Source organism: Podarcis bocagei, assembly GCF_964188305.1.
Source record: "Podarcis bocagei genome assembly, chromosome: 16".
NCBI classification, from domain to species: Eukaryota; Metazoa; Chordata; class Lepidosauria; order Squamata; family Lacertidae; genus Podarcis; species Podarcis bocagei.
The window spans coordinates 33,125,983-33,143,437 of NC_138142.1; the positions used below are offsets into that span (position 1 = coordinate 33,125,983).

At 47.8% G+C, this 17,455-nt stretch overlaps 1 protein-coding gene across 1 annotated transcript; it reads right to left on the minus strand.

Annotated features, from left to right (window-relative positions):
• Positions 1 to 520: 520 nt before the first annotated feature.
• On the minus strand, positions 521 to 15,784 carry TOMM40L (translocase of outer mitochondrial membrane 40 like). The gene is made up of 9 exons (XM_081173383.1): positions 15,049 to 15,784; positions 13,240 to 13,307; positions 11,994 to 12,086; positions 10,889 to 10,990; positions 9,712 to 9,817; positions 5,125 to 5,247; positions 3,454 to 3,530; positions 3,260 to 3,362; positions 521 to 1,321 (listed from the first exon to the last, which is right to left on the minus strand). Exons 1-9 carry the CDS (start codon positions 15,152 to 15,154, stop codon positions 1,182 to 1,184), a joined length of 918 nt encoding a protein of 305 aa, XP_081029509.1. The 5' UTR covers positions 15,155 to 15,784; the 3' UTR covers positions 521 to 1,181.
• Between the last annotated feature and the right edge of the window lie 1,671 nt (positions 15,785 to 17,455).

Sequence of the window (17,455 nt, forward strand, 5' to 3'; positions counted from 1 at the left end):
TCGAAAATTCTGCTTCCCATCCAATGGCTTTGAGGACGTGAATGCTTTTGGACTACAACTCCCATCATCCCTAGCCAACAGGTCAGGGATGATGGGAATAGTAGTCTTAAAAAATAGTCTAAAAACAGCTGGAGACCCAAGTTTGGGAAACCCTGCTTTAGAAGAAGTCAGCTAACATATTGGATGCAATGCCTTAGTTTTCTCCTGCCTGGGACTGGGTGGGCAAAGCACAGTGGTACCTTGGGTTACATAAGCTTCAGGTTACATACACTTCGGATTACAGACTCCGCTAACCCAGAAATATTACCTCAGGTTAAGAACGTTGCTTCAGGATGAGAACAGAAATCGTGCAGCGGCAGCAGGAGGCCCCATTAGCTAAAGTGGTGCTTTAGGTTAAGAACAGTTTCAGGTTAAGAACGGACCTCCAGAACGAATGAAGTTCTTAACCCGAGGTACCACTGTACATCACAGGCAAGCCTTCCTGCAGGTCCCCCAAATAAGCACCAACAAAAGAAACACATTTTTGAGGGGGGGGGTGGGATGTCCCCAACATGATTTTAATTGTATATTCCAAGCCATCACTACACAGAAGCCACACCCCTTGCCCTCGTCACAGTCCCAGGCAAGGGGAGTGGCACGATGCCCACATGCATGCCACCCTCTTCAAAATTCAGAGTTTGGGGCCAGAACTGACGTAGTGATGGCATCAATTCCCAGTTCCTCAAGGGAATGCCATGATCGACATCCTCCAAGCCCCAGCAAACGAAGGCATCCATCCTTCCACGACCCCCCTGCCCCGTCACCCACACCATAACACCTGCCGTGGAGTTTATGCCTTGCACGATCTGGAAGAAAACAATACATGGTCATGTTTTCGGAGGAGAGCGCATCTCCCTCCCTGCCACACCAATAACATTAAATGTCCTTCTGGAGACAAAAAAAATTAAATAAAAATCCGTGGACCTCCTCAAGGCAGGGCTGTGATGCAGGCACGCTGAGAGGATGCCGGGGCCCCCAAATCATCGCTGCCCCACTGCGGAAGTCTGTGGTGAAGTGCCCCGCTCTGCCCACACAAAACACACAGACACACGGACAGAACGGGGGTCCCCTCTGACCAAGCAGCTTCGCAAAATCAAGTCCTACTGCCTGGCGCAGTCGAGAGAGACGGGTCCTCAGGGCGCTCAGCCCACGATGATGCTGAAGCCGCAATGGAACCGGTTCTTCCAGTGGTTGAGGAAGGCGCCCAAGGCCAGGGTGACGGGCAGAGGGGGGAGCTTCTTCTCCAGGACAGCCCCCACACACCAGCTGCTGTCCAGGAAACCTAGAAAAGGAAAGAGGGGGCACATTTTGTGTAGGTTTAAATATTTACAAACTTTAATTTGATTTTTTTATTTTTTTTTTTAAAAAAAAGGATAATAAGGCAGCAGGGCCCTATGGAAAAATATAGTATTACTACAGTAGGGTTGCCATATGTCTGGAATTTCCCATATGGCACTCGGAAACAGTGTCCGGGTGGAAATCACTGCAATGTCTGGGGAAATCCGAACTCAGGCAAGCCGTGTTGGAAGTGTCAAATTTGGTGAATTTCCTTAAAAATAGCTCCAAAACTTCATTTTGTTGTTGGTGAGATATTGGAAATATGGCAACCCTATTAACTATAACATCCTTAAAGACTGGTTGGTAAAACACACGCACACACACACACACAGAGAGAGAGAGAGGGCGGGAGGGAGGGAAGAACCATGTCTGAACTGTATGGTTTTTAAAAGGTGCGTCGAAGAAAGCAGGGTGGACTTTAGCCGGCCTTCACAGGGGAGCTACTGTCACACTAGGGACTCAGCTCCTGGTAAAGGCCACCTGAACCTCAGGGGAGTGGGGGACCCCCAAGTTAAGATGGCAATAGCAGCCACCCAGTTTACAATTCCCCACTGCCGGAACTTCTCAATCAAGCTGCTGAGATGCAGTCTATCTCCACTCTTAAAAGTCTGGCCAGTTTTTCTCAGACTCCGCTGGATGGCCTTGAGAGACCCCAAGCTTGGCTTCAGGAGAGCCTCACACTCAGGGAAGACTTCCAAGATGGGACATCTCTCTGACAATCTGCTTAAACCTTTCCCTGGGATTCAGCTCCTGGCTTCCTCAATCACCAGCCCTCCTCCTCCAGCTCAGACATTTCTCGAGGCCCCAATTTTGTCCTCTTCATGCTGCTTGGGGTCATCTAGCTGCAACCTCCTGATTTCTTTTCCCCTCATCTCCTCAGGATGTTCCTGTCCCGTTCCCCCCCCCTCCCATGACACCTCCACAGGGCTCACGACAGACAGGAACTCAGGTTCCCTATCCCTGCCAAACTCATTTCCTGTTGATATACGATATATACGATATACGATATTGTCAGGGAACTGACATCGGAGCAGAGTGGAGAGGCTAGGCTCCCAGATTCTGCCGGAGAGGGAACCAGTAAGGGAAGAGAGAGAACGTCCTCTGGGGAAAGAAGTCCCGGTGACACCAGGAAGAAGGGAGAGGCAGAGAGCACTTCGGAGGGGAGGCTCCGAGACTCTTCCAGTGAAGTCAGTGAGGAGGGTGGAGGACCACCGCTTGGCACGCCCACTCTGCGCAGAAGGCTTCCGCGCAGAGAGGCGAGGAGGAGGTTGTCCGTTAAGGAATTCTTATGCTGGAGGAAATTTAGGAGACACCCACTGACGGATTCTGCCAGCGACTGAGGCAGCCGCGCAAAAGGGCTGCTCAGCCAGGGAAAGACGCAACCACCCCTAAGCAGTTGGAACAGCTGGAGGTTTACACACAAGCAACCCCAATTCCCATTATAGATATCTTTATTGTCATTGTCCCATGCAGAACAATGAAATTGAAAAACTACATAAAACAACTACAAAACTACATAAAACTACTACAAAACTACATAAAAACTATATAAAACATTCAAAACCCCCTAAAAACTCTGAAACCCCACTTTAAAATACACTATACTATAGAGACCCCTTATGCTGCATTTAGAACCAGAATTGCATTTGCACAGAAACTGTTTCTCAGGCGGCTAGTCCTGGGCTTTATCACCCTATACCTTCTTCCAGAAGGCAGAAGCTGAAAGAGATCATTTCTGGGGTGCGTACTATACTGTCACAGGAAGACAGGCAATGGCGAATGAAGGAAGGGCTTATGGGAAGCAGGGCCTGTGGCAGGAAGGTTCAGGCATTTGATCACACTCTGGCCTCGCACCGGGAGGGGGTCCCAGCCCCTCGCTCACCTCTGAAAACCATGTTGGCCTGTGGCAGCGTGAGCTGATATCCAAAGGCAAAGCTCGTGTCTTGCAGCCGAGTGTTGGCCTCAAATTCTACCCCAACCTGGATCTGTTGAGGGGGAGAAATCAAGAGGTCAGATTTGGCCAAAGAAAAAGTGGGCAATGGGCGGGGGCACCGAAGAAACTCCTTTTTGACTCACCTGGTCATTGGCACGGTGATAATAGCTGGCGTGAGCCCCACCATAGCCAAGGTTCAGGGTGGCTATCCATTTGAGGGCTACAGAAAAGAGGGGGGAAATACACACAGCACAAAGGAACACATTGAAATTCATGGACCCCAATGAGGTTTTTTTTGGGGGGGGGAGCAGATTTGTGTGGCTTAATGACATCTTTGTAACAACACCTCTATCCTGTCTCTATTCCTGGCTAAGAGTGTGCCAGATTAGGGAGTGTTAAGACTACGCAGACACTTCTTAACGCAGTTTTCCTGGCTACAAGATTCCACTTGAAGCGTTATACAATTTTCCAGGGAAACCAAAATATCTGCTGTCAGACTGGGCTGCTGTTTTGAGGAAGGGAGAGTAGAATCCTTAGGAAAAAGGGAGGGAGGGTAGATCTTTTTCCTTGCCTCTCCTTCCACCTTCCTTCAGAAAGTAAAACACATTTATTTCACTAAGGGTGCTGAGAATTGTTAGGAGGTCCCCCCCCCCCGGTGTTCCCCTCACAGAGCTACATCCCAGAATTCCCTGGGAAGAGGAGTTGATTATTAAGCTATCCTGGGATTTATGGCTCTGTGAGGGGAATAGCTCTCAGCTCCCTTAGCGAACTACAGTTCCCAAGATTCTTTGGGTGCCAGTAATTAAACATGACTGTTTGGAAGAGGTACAATAGTGTTTTAAAGGTATGGTGTGGCTGTGGCCATCACCTGGGAGGCCACAGGTTTCTTCATCCCTGCTCTCATATATATATGTGTGTGTTCCAGTTACAGATAGGTAGCCGTGTTGGTCTGCCATAGTCAAAATAAAAAAAATTCCTTCCTGTAGCACCTTAAAGACCAACTAAGTTAGTTCTTGGTATGAGCTTTCGTGTGCATGCACACTTCTTCAGATACATCCTTCAGATACACTTCTTCAGATACATGTGTGTGTGTGTAGCTGGATTATTCACATTACAGTGGTACCTCGGGTTATTGATGCTTCAGGTTACAGAATCCGCTAACCCAGAAATAGTACCTCGGGTTAAGAACTTTGCTTCAGGATGAGAACAGAAATTGCGCGGCGGCAGTGCAGTGGCAGTGGGAGGCCCCATTTGCTAAAGTGGTACCTCAGGTTAAGAACGGTTCAGGTTAAGAACGGACCTCCAGAACGAATTAAGTTCTTAACTCAAGGTACCACTGTATCTCCCAGACGCAAAGGAAGAAGGGAAAAAAATAGCAGCCATAAACTGATTCTGCCCTTGATACTAAGCCTCTGACACAGAGAAGCATTTGGACATGCAGGCTTCTTCCTGCCACATCCCAAAACAGGAAAGTCTGAGGGCAACTGAGAAATGAGCCTTTCTGCAAGTGTTTCAATCAGCTCTGTGTGCTCTTGTTCAGGTGTGGGGAACCTTTAGCCATCCCGATGTTGACTGGACTACAACTCCCATCAGCCCCAGTCAGCATGGCCAAGGACCAGGGATGATGGGAGCTGTAGTTCAGCAAGACCTGGAGGGCTGAAGGTTTTTCATGCCGATCGCATCTGATGCCAAATCGGGCAATATCAAGAAGCTGCTCTTTGAAGAACCATGATGGAAAATGGAGGCCAAGTATGTGGGGGACCAGCGCCTGCCCCTCAAGTCACGCCCCAGACCTTCAGCAAAAGGAAACCAACCTGTGTACTTCCCAGCAAGCGTGACAATGGCCCCTTCTTCCCCCGGCCGCCGGTGGTACACCATTTCCCCGCCAAGGACTAACCGCGAAGTGATGCTCTGCAGGAAGTGTGCCACGACAATGACTGCAAAGAAGGAAGAGCAAGTCAGTGTGTCCCCCCAAAAAAAGACTTGAATGCAGCTGCAAAACAACCAAGACCCTTTGGAGAAGAGCTGTGGCTTAGTGGTAGCACATCTGTTTTGCGTATAGGTCCAATCCCCAGGATCTCCAGGCAGAGCAGCGCTGGGAGAAATCACTGCCTGGAACCCTGGAGAGCCACTGCCAGTCAGTGCAGGCAGTACGGAGCTAGATGGACCTGTGGCCTGATGTAGTGATCAGGTGGGATTGCTATGAGGAATTATAACAAGTATAGAGTAAGCCATCTGTGTCAGCAATGAAAGCATTGTGTTGACTGGGTTTAAACTATTTTGATATGATTCTTGATCAATCCACACCTCTGCATCCCTGTTCCATTTCTCTTTCTTGACCAGTCACGTACACAGACAGGCAGGCATCCTGGGTCATCAAAGACAGTGGGCAGTTTCTTTGCTGTAGCTTTTCTGATATGTTAATCTTGGGGCCAGGAAACAGGTCTCACATAAAGGTGATAATGATCGCTGTCCTCCTGGCCATGCTTCTTATCATGTGTATTGATTGATTATGACCTCCGGGGTTGCTGAATGCACTCCTTTGTAGTTTTCATTCATTTACCCCAAAAATATGCATGCTTAACTAGTGTTTGTGGTTTAACTTTGTCCCCACGTGGGGTTTGTTGAAATGCTCAGAAGAAATCTGATTGGTTCTTACGAACTATCTGTAAAAAGTTCTTTTGTGAATAAAACGACCTGGGCTGAGGGGCAGAGGGAGAGAGATTATTATACGCACCCTTCCCAGAGTCTTGCTGGTTCAAGCCTCTGTGTGTATTCTTATTAATCAGAGTTCAATCCTTCCTTTACTTTGAGAACGCCTCAGCCTGATTCAGTATAAGCCAGCTTCCAGTGTCCCCTCCTAGACTGAGCTAACCAAGTGTTGGGGCAGCTACAGCAGAGATGGGCAACCTCTTGGCCTCCAGATCTTGCTGACCTTCCAATTTTCCCCTTATCGCTAGCCATGCTGACCAGAGCCGATGAATGTAGAAACAAATAAAATCTGTGAATAATGGGAGGGAAGTGTATTAAACCTGGGAAAGTAGATAGTGACCGGTCTGTTTTGTGAAAAGGGAACTGCATAACAAGGGAGACTAGGAGATTTTTTTCCTGGATGCTTGTGAGGTTTGTAAAACTCGGATATTATGAATGAGAGGATGTTATTGAGGAAATATGATTTAAAATTACGATTAATGATTTATATGGACAGATTAGCTCTACTTGATTGAGTGGGAAAATAGAAAAAAGTCTGAGCAGGAATTGAACATGCAGAGTCAATGGAAATAGCAATGGATGGGCAAGTATTATAAATCAAGAAAAAAGTATTTTACTGTGAGCAGCACAGAAGGGTTGGAAAAGAAGCCAGGGCTGATGGGAGTTGTAGTCCAGCACCAAAGGTTCCGCATGCCTGCTCTATAGGTCACACCAACTTTGGTCCATCAGCACAGACAGAGGGAACTTTTTCTAGTCCGAAGGCAGCCTCCCAAGAGCTGTCACGTGCCAGCGATGGGCAGGCCAGAGGCCAAAGTAGATAAAGCAATGCATGCAAATTTGTACTTTGCACAGGAGGCAACCTTCTAAACACACAAACACCTCTCTGTCTCCTTCACCCAGGCAAGCCAAGAGGCATTATCAGAGTTCAAGGGCATGATCTAGCTAGGCAAAAACACTTGGGTGGGGGGACAGCAGGGCCAAGGAGGGCTGTGGCCTGGGCAGCGTTTTGAGCAGAGCCTGGGAAGTTTGTTTTAAAAAGGAACGAGTTCAAGTTCATCATGTCCGAAAAGGAACCTAATTCCAGTTCATGTCTGTCCCTTAATGAAACAACCTTCAACAACGTTCAGTAGTTCATCCAAGTGATCCAGGGCAATTTCCCTGTTCCCACACCCAGCATTCAAAATGCTACAAGCAGCCATGCTGAAATTTAATGGAAACTTAAGATGTTTTTAATTGTGGCTGCTTTTAGAATGCTTTTACCTGGAACTGCTTTGAGAGGTTTTCAACTGTTGCTGTTTTTAAGAACGTTTTACTTTCTTCCAGAATGCTTTTGCTTGATCTTTGTTTTTATTTGTTTATTAGATTTATTTATTAGATCTATACCCTCATTGAGATCTCAGGGCAGTTCACAGAGCAAAAATACAGGATAAAAACATGAAAAATAAGTAAAACAAAACAGCGAAACCATAACCTCCCCCTTTCCCACAGACGGGCTCAAAAGGCTGTAGAATATGAATCCATTTTAAAATTGTGCAAATCCGTTTGCCTCGGCTCCTTGGGAGAGGAAGAGTGGGACAGGAATTCAATAAAGAAATAAAATAACACACTAGTCAGGAGTTGAGGACGGAAGCAAATTTGTCCCACAGGGGGGCAACTACCGTATTTTTCACTCTATAACACGCACCCGACCATAACACACACATAGTTTTTAGAGGAGGAAAACAAGAAAAAAAAAATATTCTAAACGAAACAGTGGATGTATGATTTTTGTGGTTCATGCTGTGGCCACAGACATGTGATCTGACGGTGAGTTTGGGGTAGCCCAATGCAAAAATCCTGAAGATCCATGTGGATCCATGCTTTGTAACCACATTTTTGCACCACTGCGGCCCCAGGCAACAGTGGGTGTGTGATTTTTTTGGTGCAAGCTGTAGCCATGGACATGAAGAGGGGTATAAGAGAAGAAGGCTCCTCTCCCCTCCCGCTTTGCTCCTTTAAAGAAGCAGGCTCTCTGTCCCTCTCTCCTCCCCACTCAGCGGCTCTTCTCCCACTTTGCTGTTTCAAAGCAAGCCACGGAGGAGGGAAGGAAGGGGAACCATGGATCCTCTGCTCACGACTGCAGCAGATCCCCCCCGCCACCCGCAGGCATTCCCTCCATAACACGCGCAGACATTTCCCCTTACTTTCTAGGAGGAAAAAAGTGAGGGTTATGGTGCAAAAAATACGGTACTCCACCCCTCTCCAGGCATCGCTGTAGGCCACAAAGAAGCCATGATGTTCTTGCCCCATGTTAGAAGCTGCCACCAGGTGACATAGGGCCTCTCACTGTCTAGCAGGCCCTACATTACATGGTCGAAACTCCATCCTTCTCTAGGGTTGGTTGCTAAGCAACACAGCAGCTGTGAGAGAGTCGCCCCCTCTAGTGGTCATTTGAGGGAAACATTGGTCTTGGGGGCTCCCCCTCCCATTCTAGGCCTCCAAATGTCTTTTCCTTCTTTTTTTACTACATTTATTTACCACCTTTTCCTCCGAGGTGGTTTACATGGCTTTCTTTTTCCCATCTTAACCTCACAACAACCCCTGTGAGTTAAGTTAGGCTGAAAGACACTGACAGGTCCAAGGAGACCTACAAGATTAGGACTAGCCGCCTGAGAAACAGTTTCTATCCAAATGCGATTTTGGTTTTAAATGCAGTGGAAGGTAGTCTCTATGTGAGCATACTGTATTCAATTATGGGGTATCAGAGTTTTTAGGGGCTAACCAGGCTGGGATAGTTGGGATAGCAAGCTTGTTGGTTTTTGAATGTCTGGTGTAGATTTTTTTCAATTTCATTTTCAATTTCGTTGTTCTGTATGGGACAATGACAATAAAGATATTGTATCGTAAGTGAGCTTCGTGCCCAGTGGGGATTCAAACCCTGACCTCCCAGGTCTTAGTCCAACGCTCTTAACCACTATACCAGGGTTTCCCAAACTAGGGTCTCCAGCTGTCTTTGGACTACAGTTCCCATCATCCCTGACCAGTGGCCGTGCAAGCTAGGGATGATGGGAATTGTAGTCCAAAAACAGCTGGAGACCCTAGTTTGGGAAACCCTGCATGGTGTCCTATTTATTCTGCGTTCATCCAGAGGGTCTGGCTCCCTCTCACTGCCTGCCTGCCTCTCTCCCCATTATGTCAGCCTCTCTCTCTGCCTGCTCTCTACATTTGTGCAGGCAACTCTCCATTTGTGCACGTTCAAGGCACACGTGACCACGAACATGTGCATCACGTGAACCCGGAAGGGGCAAAAACGGCCCCCAAAAGAGCACAAAAATGGCACAAAAACAGCACCTAGCAATCCCCACAAGCAAGTGCAATCCCATGAGCCTTTGCACTGACCGTTGAGGCCCATGGAGAGTTGGGAGTTTGAGGAAGGAGGCTTGGAGACAGCAACTATGGCGCTTGCAGGCTTTTTCCAGTTGTGTTCCCAATATATGTGATTTCACTTAAATGTGTGGTAACCACTGCATAAATGGAGAGTTGCTTGTATCTATCTATGCGCATGCACACACATTTGTATATTTTCCTGGACAAGCTGCCAACCAAAGAACTAAGATTTTTTTTTTCCTTCAAAGAGGGGCGGGCAGGATGCAAACAAGCCTACGGCAATTGCAAAAGGTTGCCAAGATGGCAGACGGGCACTCACTCACTTGACTCGCTGATCAAGTCAGGGTTGCCCAGCGTCAGGGTGGCCGTGTAGTCATCTCCCCGGTACTCTGTATCAAACTGCCAAGTCACGAATTTGGACTGCTGAGTCTGGAACACAAAAAAGTTGGGGGGGGGGCGGGAACAGGGTTGGGCATGGACTATTACTCAAAACGAGTTTACAGCCTAGTTCTCAGACATGCAAAAGCTCCCAAGGGACTGCAGGTCAGGGCTGCAGGGATGGGGGGACCACAAATTGGCAGAGGCTGCTCCATTAGGGCAAATGGGGCACTGCCCCACCCATCTCGTCTGTCCCCCCCAGCTCCCACCTGCCTGCCTTACCAACCACCAGTCCAGGAGGTGACAGTACAGTGGTACCTCTGGTTATGTACTTAATTCGTTCCAGAGGTCTGTTCTTAACCTGAAACTGTTCTTAACCTGAAGCACCACTTTAGCTAATGGGGACTCCTGCACGATTTCTGTTCTCATCCTGAAGCAAAGTTCTTAACCTGAGGTACTATTTCTGGGTTAGCAGAGTCCGTAACCTGAAGCGTCTGTAACCCAAGGTACCACTGTATGGCCTGCCAGCTTCCCCTCTCCTCAGTCTCAGTGTTGCCACTTACAGAACTCAACAGCAGGGAGGAGGGTGGTGGCAAAACTAGAATTATTTGGCTCTGCTTGTCTTTAGCTCTGGCGCCACCCACTGTTGGGCTCCATGGCTTCCGCCCTACCAGCCCCAACAGGTACCAGCCAAATGCTGATGCGCTCCGATTCCCATCAACCCCAGTCAACAATATCTGGAGGGCTCCAGGTTCCCAGTCCCTGATTTGCAGCCTCTTCAACCTCTCAGACAGGATGCCGTTGTTAACGTGACAAAGCCTCACAGGCGTGTGAGATGCCACCTCTGAATTTCTTTATTTAGGATTCATTTTTATTTAGAAAAATATTTGCATACTACCAATTCATAAACAATATACATAGTGTAAAATGCCACTAAAAACAGTGGGGGGAGGGAGATAGGATGGTTTTTAAAAATTAACCGTTGCATAGACCTGTTGCTTGTCATCGAACACTCAAAAAAAATACGCTGATGAGTTTTCAACCTGGCAATACCAAAAGCATTACGATCCTGCCTTCAAGCCCGTTGGCCTCAGACCCAAACACTCCCTGTGTAGTTTTTACCTGGAATACAGCTTTTGTCCGTATCCGCTCAGCCAGTAGGTGGAGCACCTGAGCGTTGAGGCTCCCAGCATTATTAATGTCTCCAATGAGTGTTGGGAAGGCCTATGATGGAAGCAGTGAGAAGGTAAGGAGAGCCAATGGTCCACCTCATCTCGCCATTGCCAAGCACTGAAATTTAGCACCAAAGCAGCACCTGAGCTAGAGAACAGTCTCCCCACCTGTGTGTTCCAGCAACTGGCATTCAAAGGAAGGAAGACTGAATGAGTTAGAAACCCATGCTCAAGAGAACAGATGGCGCATAGATGCTGCCATTTTTTCCTTCCACCTTATTCAAGATGGCGTCGGGGTGAGCAAATGTGCATGCCAGGTATCATTCTGAAAGCATCTCTGCCTCTGCAGAGGCGGTGACTAAGAAGCAGGATGGAAGGAAGGAAAGAGATGCAGCTTTTTCTTTGAGGGAGTGGGAATTTTGGGTAGAAGATATTTATTTCACTTTTAACTTGTATATAGCCTTTCAGTACACAAGGAGGCTTACAGGAAAAAAATATACACACCTTATAGTAATCTGATCCAATACAGAAAGTCATAAGGAAACATAACTTCAAAAGTAATATTCAATAATTGACTGGAATATAATAGTACACAATAAAATTAATTCTCAAATCAGCAGCAAATAATAATAAAATATAAAATTGGGGGACTGGGCAACCTGTGGCTTCATGGAATGACCCTGAGTTCAAGTTCCACCTTGGGCAAAAGATTCCTGCCTTGCAGGGGGTTGGACTAGATGGCCCTCGGGGTCCCTTCCAGCTTGACAATTCTGTGATTCTAAGCATCATGACAGAGCCTCTCCTTATCTACTTTCTCCATCATGCCCATTCCCCCTTTTCACATCTTTTCTAAATCAGGAAAAAGGCCCAAATTTTGTCATCTTTCCTCACAGGGGAGTTGCTCCAACTCCTAGATCGTTTTTAAAAATAAACTTTTATCAACACTTTTCACAACCCCCCTAAGACCACATATCTAGAACCATGTTGCTCTTTTCAGCACTTTCCCCACTTGTCATAACCCCACCCCCCAGGAGAAAAATAAATGCTTTGCTCACTTCCGTGGGGCTCAACTGCTGGTCTCCCACATACGTTGTATTGAGATGATAATGTGATTGTCCAATTGTGCTCATGTGAATAGTATGGGTCACCTGGAAGAAGGAAAAAAGATGCACTCTGTTGATGGAAGAGAGTCTTATCGTCTTTGAGAAATGAACACCATGATCCAGTAGACAGCTCATACTCCAGGTTTGGGAGCTCTGGGATCTGTTAAGACTGGGTGCCACCGTTGGTCAGTACAAAAATACAGGTAGCACAGAAGTATGTTTTAGAATAGGCGGTCCCTTCACACAGCACCTGTTGTACAGTAAAATTTTATCGGGTTCGCTGGGTTGCAATGGCAAACATAGAAACCTTATATGGAGATCCCCATCCATCAGCAAAAAAACAGATTCCCCCCCCTATTATTCCAAAAAGAAACTCTCTGGAGAATTCCTTTGAGGAATCCATCCCTAGGCGAATTATTTTTTTGTTGGCATCCATCTGTCTCGAGAGACAATGGAGTGGACCTCCAGGGGTGAAGTCTAAGCACTGCGTTAGCAGCACTGATGTGGTCTCCCAGGGTGTAAGTCTCTGCAGTGTGTATGGGGGTCCTGGGCTGCCCAGATAACAAGACCCTCCTCTCTGCCTTGCTGATGTGGTCCAAAGGAAAGCAAAACGAGACGTCTGGCACCAGCTTGGCTGCAGGAGTTGCTGGAGGGAGGCGTAAAAGGTGCAACCCAACCGTCTTAGGGATTTCCATAAGGTTTACCCCATCGCTTTTTTTCTCCCGAAGATAGTGGAGCTTTAGGATCAGAAGTTTCCTTCTCCCATTGGACCCACTCTTTGTCCCATCTACTCAATCCTTCAGAGCCGGTCTTCGCGTGCAGGGGAAGCCCCTAACACATTGAGGGTTTGAAACCCACCGGCTCCCCTCACCTGGTTTAGCCAGCCAGTTGAAACCATTGCCAGGGTGTGGCCGCTGTCGCATGCTGTCAGCTTCTGGGAGCCACAGGTGAGATTTGAGTGCAGGCTGGGAACTAAAGGTGGACAAAAACTGCCCCAGAAAGCGGCACTACCCCTCCCCTTACACCTTACAGGGAGCAATATGGTAAATATTGAACAGTATTTCCCACTTCCCCCTTTTGCCTGCAAACCAGACGCTGTTCTGCTGCGCCACAGTGCTTCCCCTGGGAGCTGGACCCATTTCTCCACTTTATATGACTAAAAATAGCCAGCATGATTAATAGCGGCAAGGGTACGCACCTGAAAATGGCTGGTGAGGGATTTATTAATGATAAGCTTGACTCCTTCTGTCTGCTGGGGGAAGACTTCTGGAACAGAGGTAGGGAGGGAGAAGAGAGACAAAAGCAGTATTTAAGCTTACAAAATGAAGAATATGAATGATCCAGGAATTCCTAGACCAGAGATGGAGAACTTCAGCCCCAAGGGCCAGATGCGGCCCTCCAGTCCTCTCTACCTGGCCCTTGGCCCTCTCCCCAGGCCACACCCCTCTTGAGTCCTGCTTCACCCCCTCCTTGAGCGTTTTTGCCTGACTGGAATGCATCCTTGAACTCCCTTTATGCCTTTATGGATGATAGAAGTCCCTTTATGAATGATAGAAGTGTTTGTGAGCACATGGAAAAGCTAGTCAATTGTCCAAAGGCAAAATTGTTTTGCAGCCACATAAAGTGAGAGGTTTCTGCATGCACATATCTTTCCAACCTCCACCCAGCAAGCAAGAGGAATGATCATAGCTCAAGGACACATTTCTAGAGGATTACTACTATTATTATTATTATTAGTAGTAGTAGTAGTTGTAGTAGTACCCTGCCCATCTGACTGGGTTGCACCAGCCACTCTGGGTGGCTTCCAGAAAAACATTATACAGTGGTACCTCGGGTTAAGTACTTAATTCGTCCTGGAGGTCCGTTCTTAACCTGAAACTGTTCTTAACCTGAAGGACCACTTTAGCTAATGGGGCCTCCTGCTGCCGCTGTGCCGCTGGAGCACGATTTCTGTTCTCATCCTGAAGCAAAGTTCTTAACCTGAAGCACTATTTCTGGGTTAGCGGAGTGTGTAACCTGAAGCATATGTACAGGTACCACTGTACAGTACTTAAAAAAACAAACCTTCCCTATAAAGGGCTGCCTTCAGGTGTCTTTTAAAAGTCAGATAGTATTTATTTCCTTGACATCTGATGGGAGGGCGTACCACAGGGCGGGTGCCACCACCGAGAAGGCCCTCTGCCTGGTTCCCTGTAACCTCACTTCTTGCAGGGAGGGAACCTCCAGAAGCTCCTGGGAGCTGGACCTCAGTGTCCAGGCTGAACAATGGGGGTGGAGACGCTCCTTCAGGTATACCAGGCCGAGGCTATTTAGTTCTGTACCAACACTTTGAATTATGCTTGGAAACATACTGGGAGCCATTGTAGTTCTTTCAGGACCGGTGTGATATGGTCCCAGCAGCTGCTCCCAGTCACCAGTCTAACTGCAGCATTCTGGATTAGTTGTAGTTTCTGAGTCACCTTCAAAGGTAGAAAGCTGCCTTGTGTAGAGGCACTACTTATAAGGAACATAGGAATCTTCCTTATAAGTAGACATTGTGGTTCGGTATGAATGAATTTCTCATGAATTTCAGCTGCGGAGAAGGAATGAAGAGGGAGATCATGCGGGCAACAGGGAAAGCTTCATGGGGTCTGGAAGTGTGCAGCGACTCCTGCTCTGACTGGCAGCAGCTCTCTGGGGTCTCAGGATGGGTCTTTCCTTTCCTCTCCCCTACTGGTCCTTTTTAATTGGAGATGCCAGGGACTGTACCAGGGGTCTCCTTCATGTGTAGCACATGCTCCACCTACAGAGCTATGGCCATTCTGCAACCACACAAAACTACTCAAGGAGGGTGCAGAGCAGGGTGGGGGCCCGCAGAGAAGTCCGAGGGCCAAACAGAGCAGACTGGACGGCAGCATTTGTCCCCACCCCAGCAATAGACCTTCATGAGGACTAGGGGGCTGCCTGCACCAAAGGCTTCATGAGAAAGGTGAGAGCTTTGAGGAGGGATGAGCAAACGACGGCTTACCTTTGCATTTCCGATGGAGCTCATCGAAGCTGCCCGGGTTAGCAAGCGGCTCCTTCCGATGCGCCCCCCGGCGCAGCCCAGGCAGAGGAGACAGCATGTTCCCCATGGCCCTCTAGAACCAGGCTAAGAAGCTTAGCTTTGGCCCATTGGTTTGGCGTTTGTTTGCTTCTTAAGGTAGAAATCTATTGATACGAACTCTTGCGTCCCACTTCCTGCCTCTCAGTTTAAAGAAAAGAAGAGAGTAACGCCGGGTTTTAAGCGGAGGAGCGCTTTAACACCCGCAGCCGCAGCCATGATAACCACTCCCAACATCCCAGGACAACTCGCTTCTTCGGATATTTATTGCCAGCGAGTTAACGAAGTTTCACAAGAAGCTTGCCAGGTCAGCCGCATAAAGCGGAACCTAGTTTGCGGGGTTTGCAAAGGAAGAGAAAGGATGTGAGGGTTCTGAGCAGGGGGAAACCTGTCAGTGCATGTTTTGGATGCTCACGAGAGGCTTCTAAAGCAAGATCTGGAACATGCACAGAAGGAGAAGCTCGGATAACTGGGCACATACACGCACACAAAACAGCAGGCAACGTCCTGGCAAAAAGCGGGGGGAAGCTTGTGGTGGGGGGGGGAAATAAGGGGCATCAGCCAGAAACTAGACTCTAGGAAGAAACCCACTCTGTGATCTTGATGGGGGCAGCCATCTTGGGCCCCCCTTGACCCCACCCGCCCTCTTCCAGGAAGCGATTTTCAACGGTTGAAGCCTAACATGTGCTTTCAGCGGCCATGTTTGAAACGGGCACGCAACACGCACACGCGCGCGCGCGGAGGAGCTGTGATTGGATAGGAATGTTGCAATCGCTGTTGTTGTTTCCTTCTCCCCCGCCCGGAACTGTTCTGTGATTGGGTGAAAATGTTGCCGCCGCCTTTTTCCTTCCATTCAACATTCCGAAAGCGCCGCTGTGGCTTCAACCCGCTAGATCAGGGACATCTGTGGCTCTCCAGATGTTCTTCCATCTGGGCTCCTTGGGGAGGAAGGCTAAAATCCATGCTTACTTTGGGATCTTACTTGGGATCCCTTCTGAGTAGGCATGCATTGGATCGGGCTGCAAACTTCCGCACACTGAGCGCAACGGGTTCACTTCGAAGTAAATGTTCACCCAGAGATTTTGCCCCTAATTAGTGTCATCTTTTAGTTGGGTGGGAGACAACGTGTCCTTTTTATTCTATTGCAGGATGAGCGTTTTTAGTTAAAAGTGCCTTCTAATCGTTTGGTGGATTTTAATTTGGTATTGTATGCTTTTAAAAAAAAGAAAGGGGGGGTTGTAGTAATTTTATTTATTGACATTTATATTCCTGCATTGCAGGGGGTTGGACTAAATGACCCTTAGGGAGGGGTCCCTTCCAACTCTACAATTCTATGATTCTACCACCTTTTCCTTCCAAGAAGCTCAGGTGGTGTACATGTTAAGTGTGGTGATATCACCAAAGATACATTCCAGGCAATCACAAGCAATTAGTGAGGGAGCTGCGAGATGGTGAGGCCAGGAAGTGTTGCTTAAATAAAGCCATAAGAACCAGACAGGCTTTGAGGGCCACATTCAGATTGCAAGGTAACCCAAATTATTATTATTATTATTATTATTATTATTATTATTATTATTATTATTATTATTGTTTTGTTTATTATTTATTTATTTATACCTTTATACCCCACCCATCTGGCTGGGTTTCCCCAGCCACTCTGGGCGGCTTTCAACAGAATATTAAAATACAATAATCTATTAAACATTAAAAGCTTCCCTAAACAGGGCTGCCTTCAGATGTCTTCTAAAAGTCTGGTAGTTGTTTTTCTCTTTGACATCTGGTGGGAGGGCATTCCACAGAGCGGGCGCCACTACCGAAAAGGCCCTCTGCCTGGTTCCCTGTAACTTGGCATTTCGCAGTGAGGGAACCGCCAGAAGGCCCTCGGCGCTGGACCTCAGTGTCCGGGCAGAACGATGGGGGTGGAGACGCTCCTTCAGGTATACTGGACCGAGGCCGTTTAGGGCTTGAAAGGTCAACACCAGCACTTTGAATTGTGCTCAGAAACCCAGTATTTATTTTGGGGTGCAAGGGCAAAGAAACTTACATTCGTGCTCTGCTGTGTCAAATAAGGAACCAGAATTTCAGAACCAAGTTCTGGTTCCTTAGAACAGTGTTTCCCAACCTTGGGTCTCCAACTGTTTTTGGACTACAACTCCCATCATCCCTTGCTAGCAAGACCAATGGTCAAGGATGATGGGAATTGTAGTCCAACAGCAGGTGGAGACCCAAGGTTGGGAAGCACTGCCTTAGAACACAAGGAGAGGCTTCTGGATCAGGCCAAGGGCCCATCTAGTCCAGCGTCCTGTTCTTACAGTGGCCAAACGGAGGCCTC

Bases quoted from the DNA above. Each gene is read 5' to 3' on its own strand.
- TOMM40L (XM_081173383.1), bottom strand. From the start codon at position 15,154: ATGGGGAACATGCTGTCTCCTCTGCCTGGGCTGCGCCGGGGGGCGCAT. The intron at 13,308-15,048 runs GTAAGCCGTCGT...CCTCTGTTCCAG, and splicing joins GCTCCATCGGAAATGCAAAG to AAGTCTTCCCCCAGCAGACA. The intron at 3,531-5,124 runs GTTGGTTTCCTT...TCTTTTCTGTAG, and splicing joins GCTTGCTGGGAAGTACACAG to CCCTCAAATGGATAGCCACC.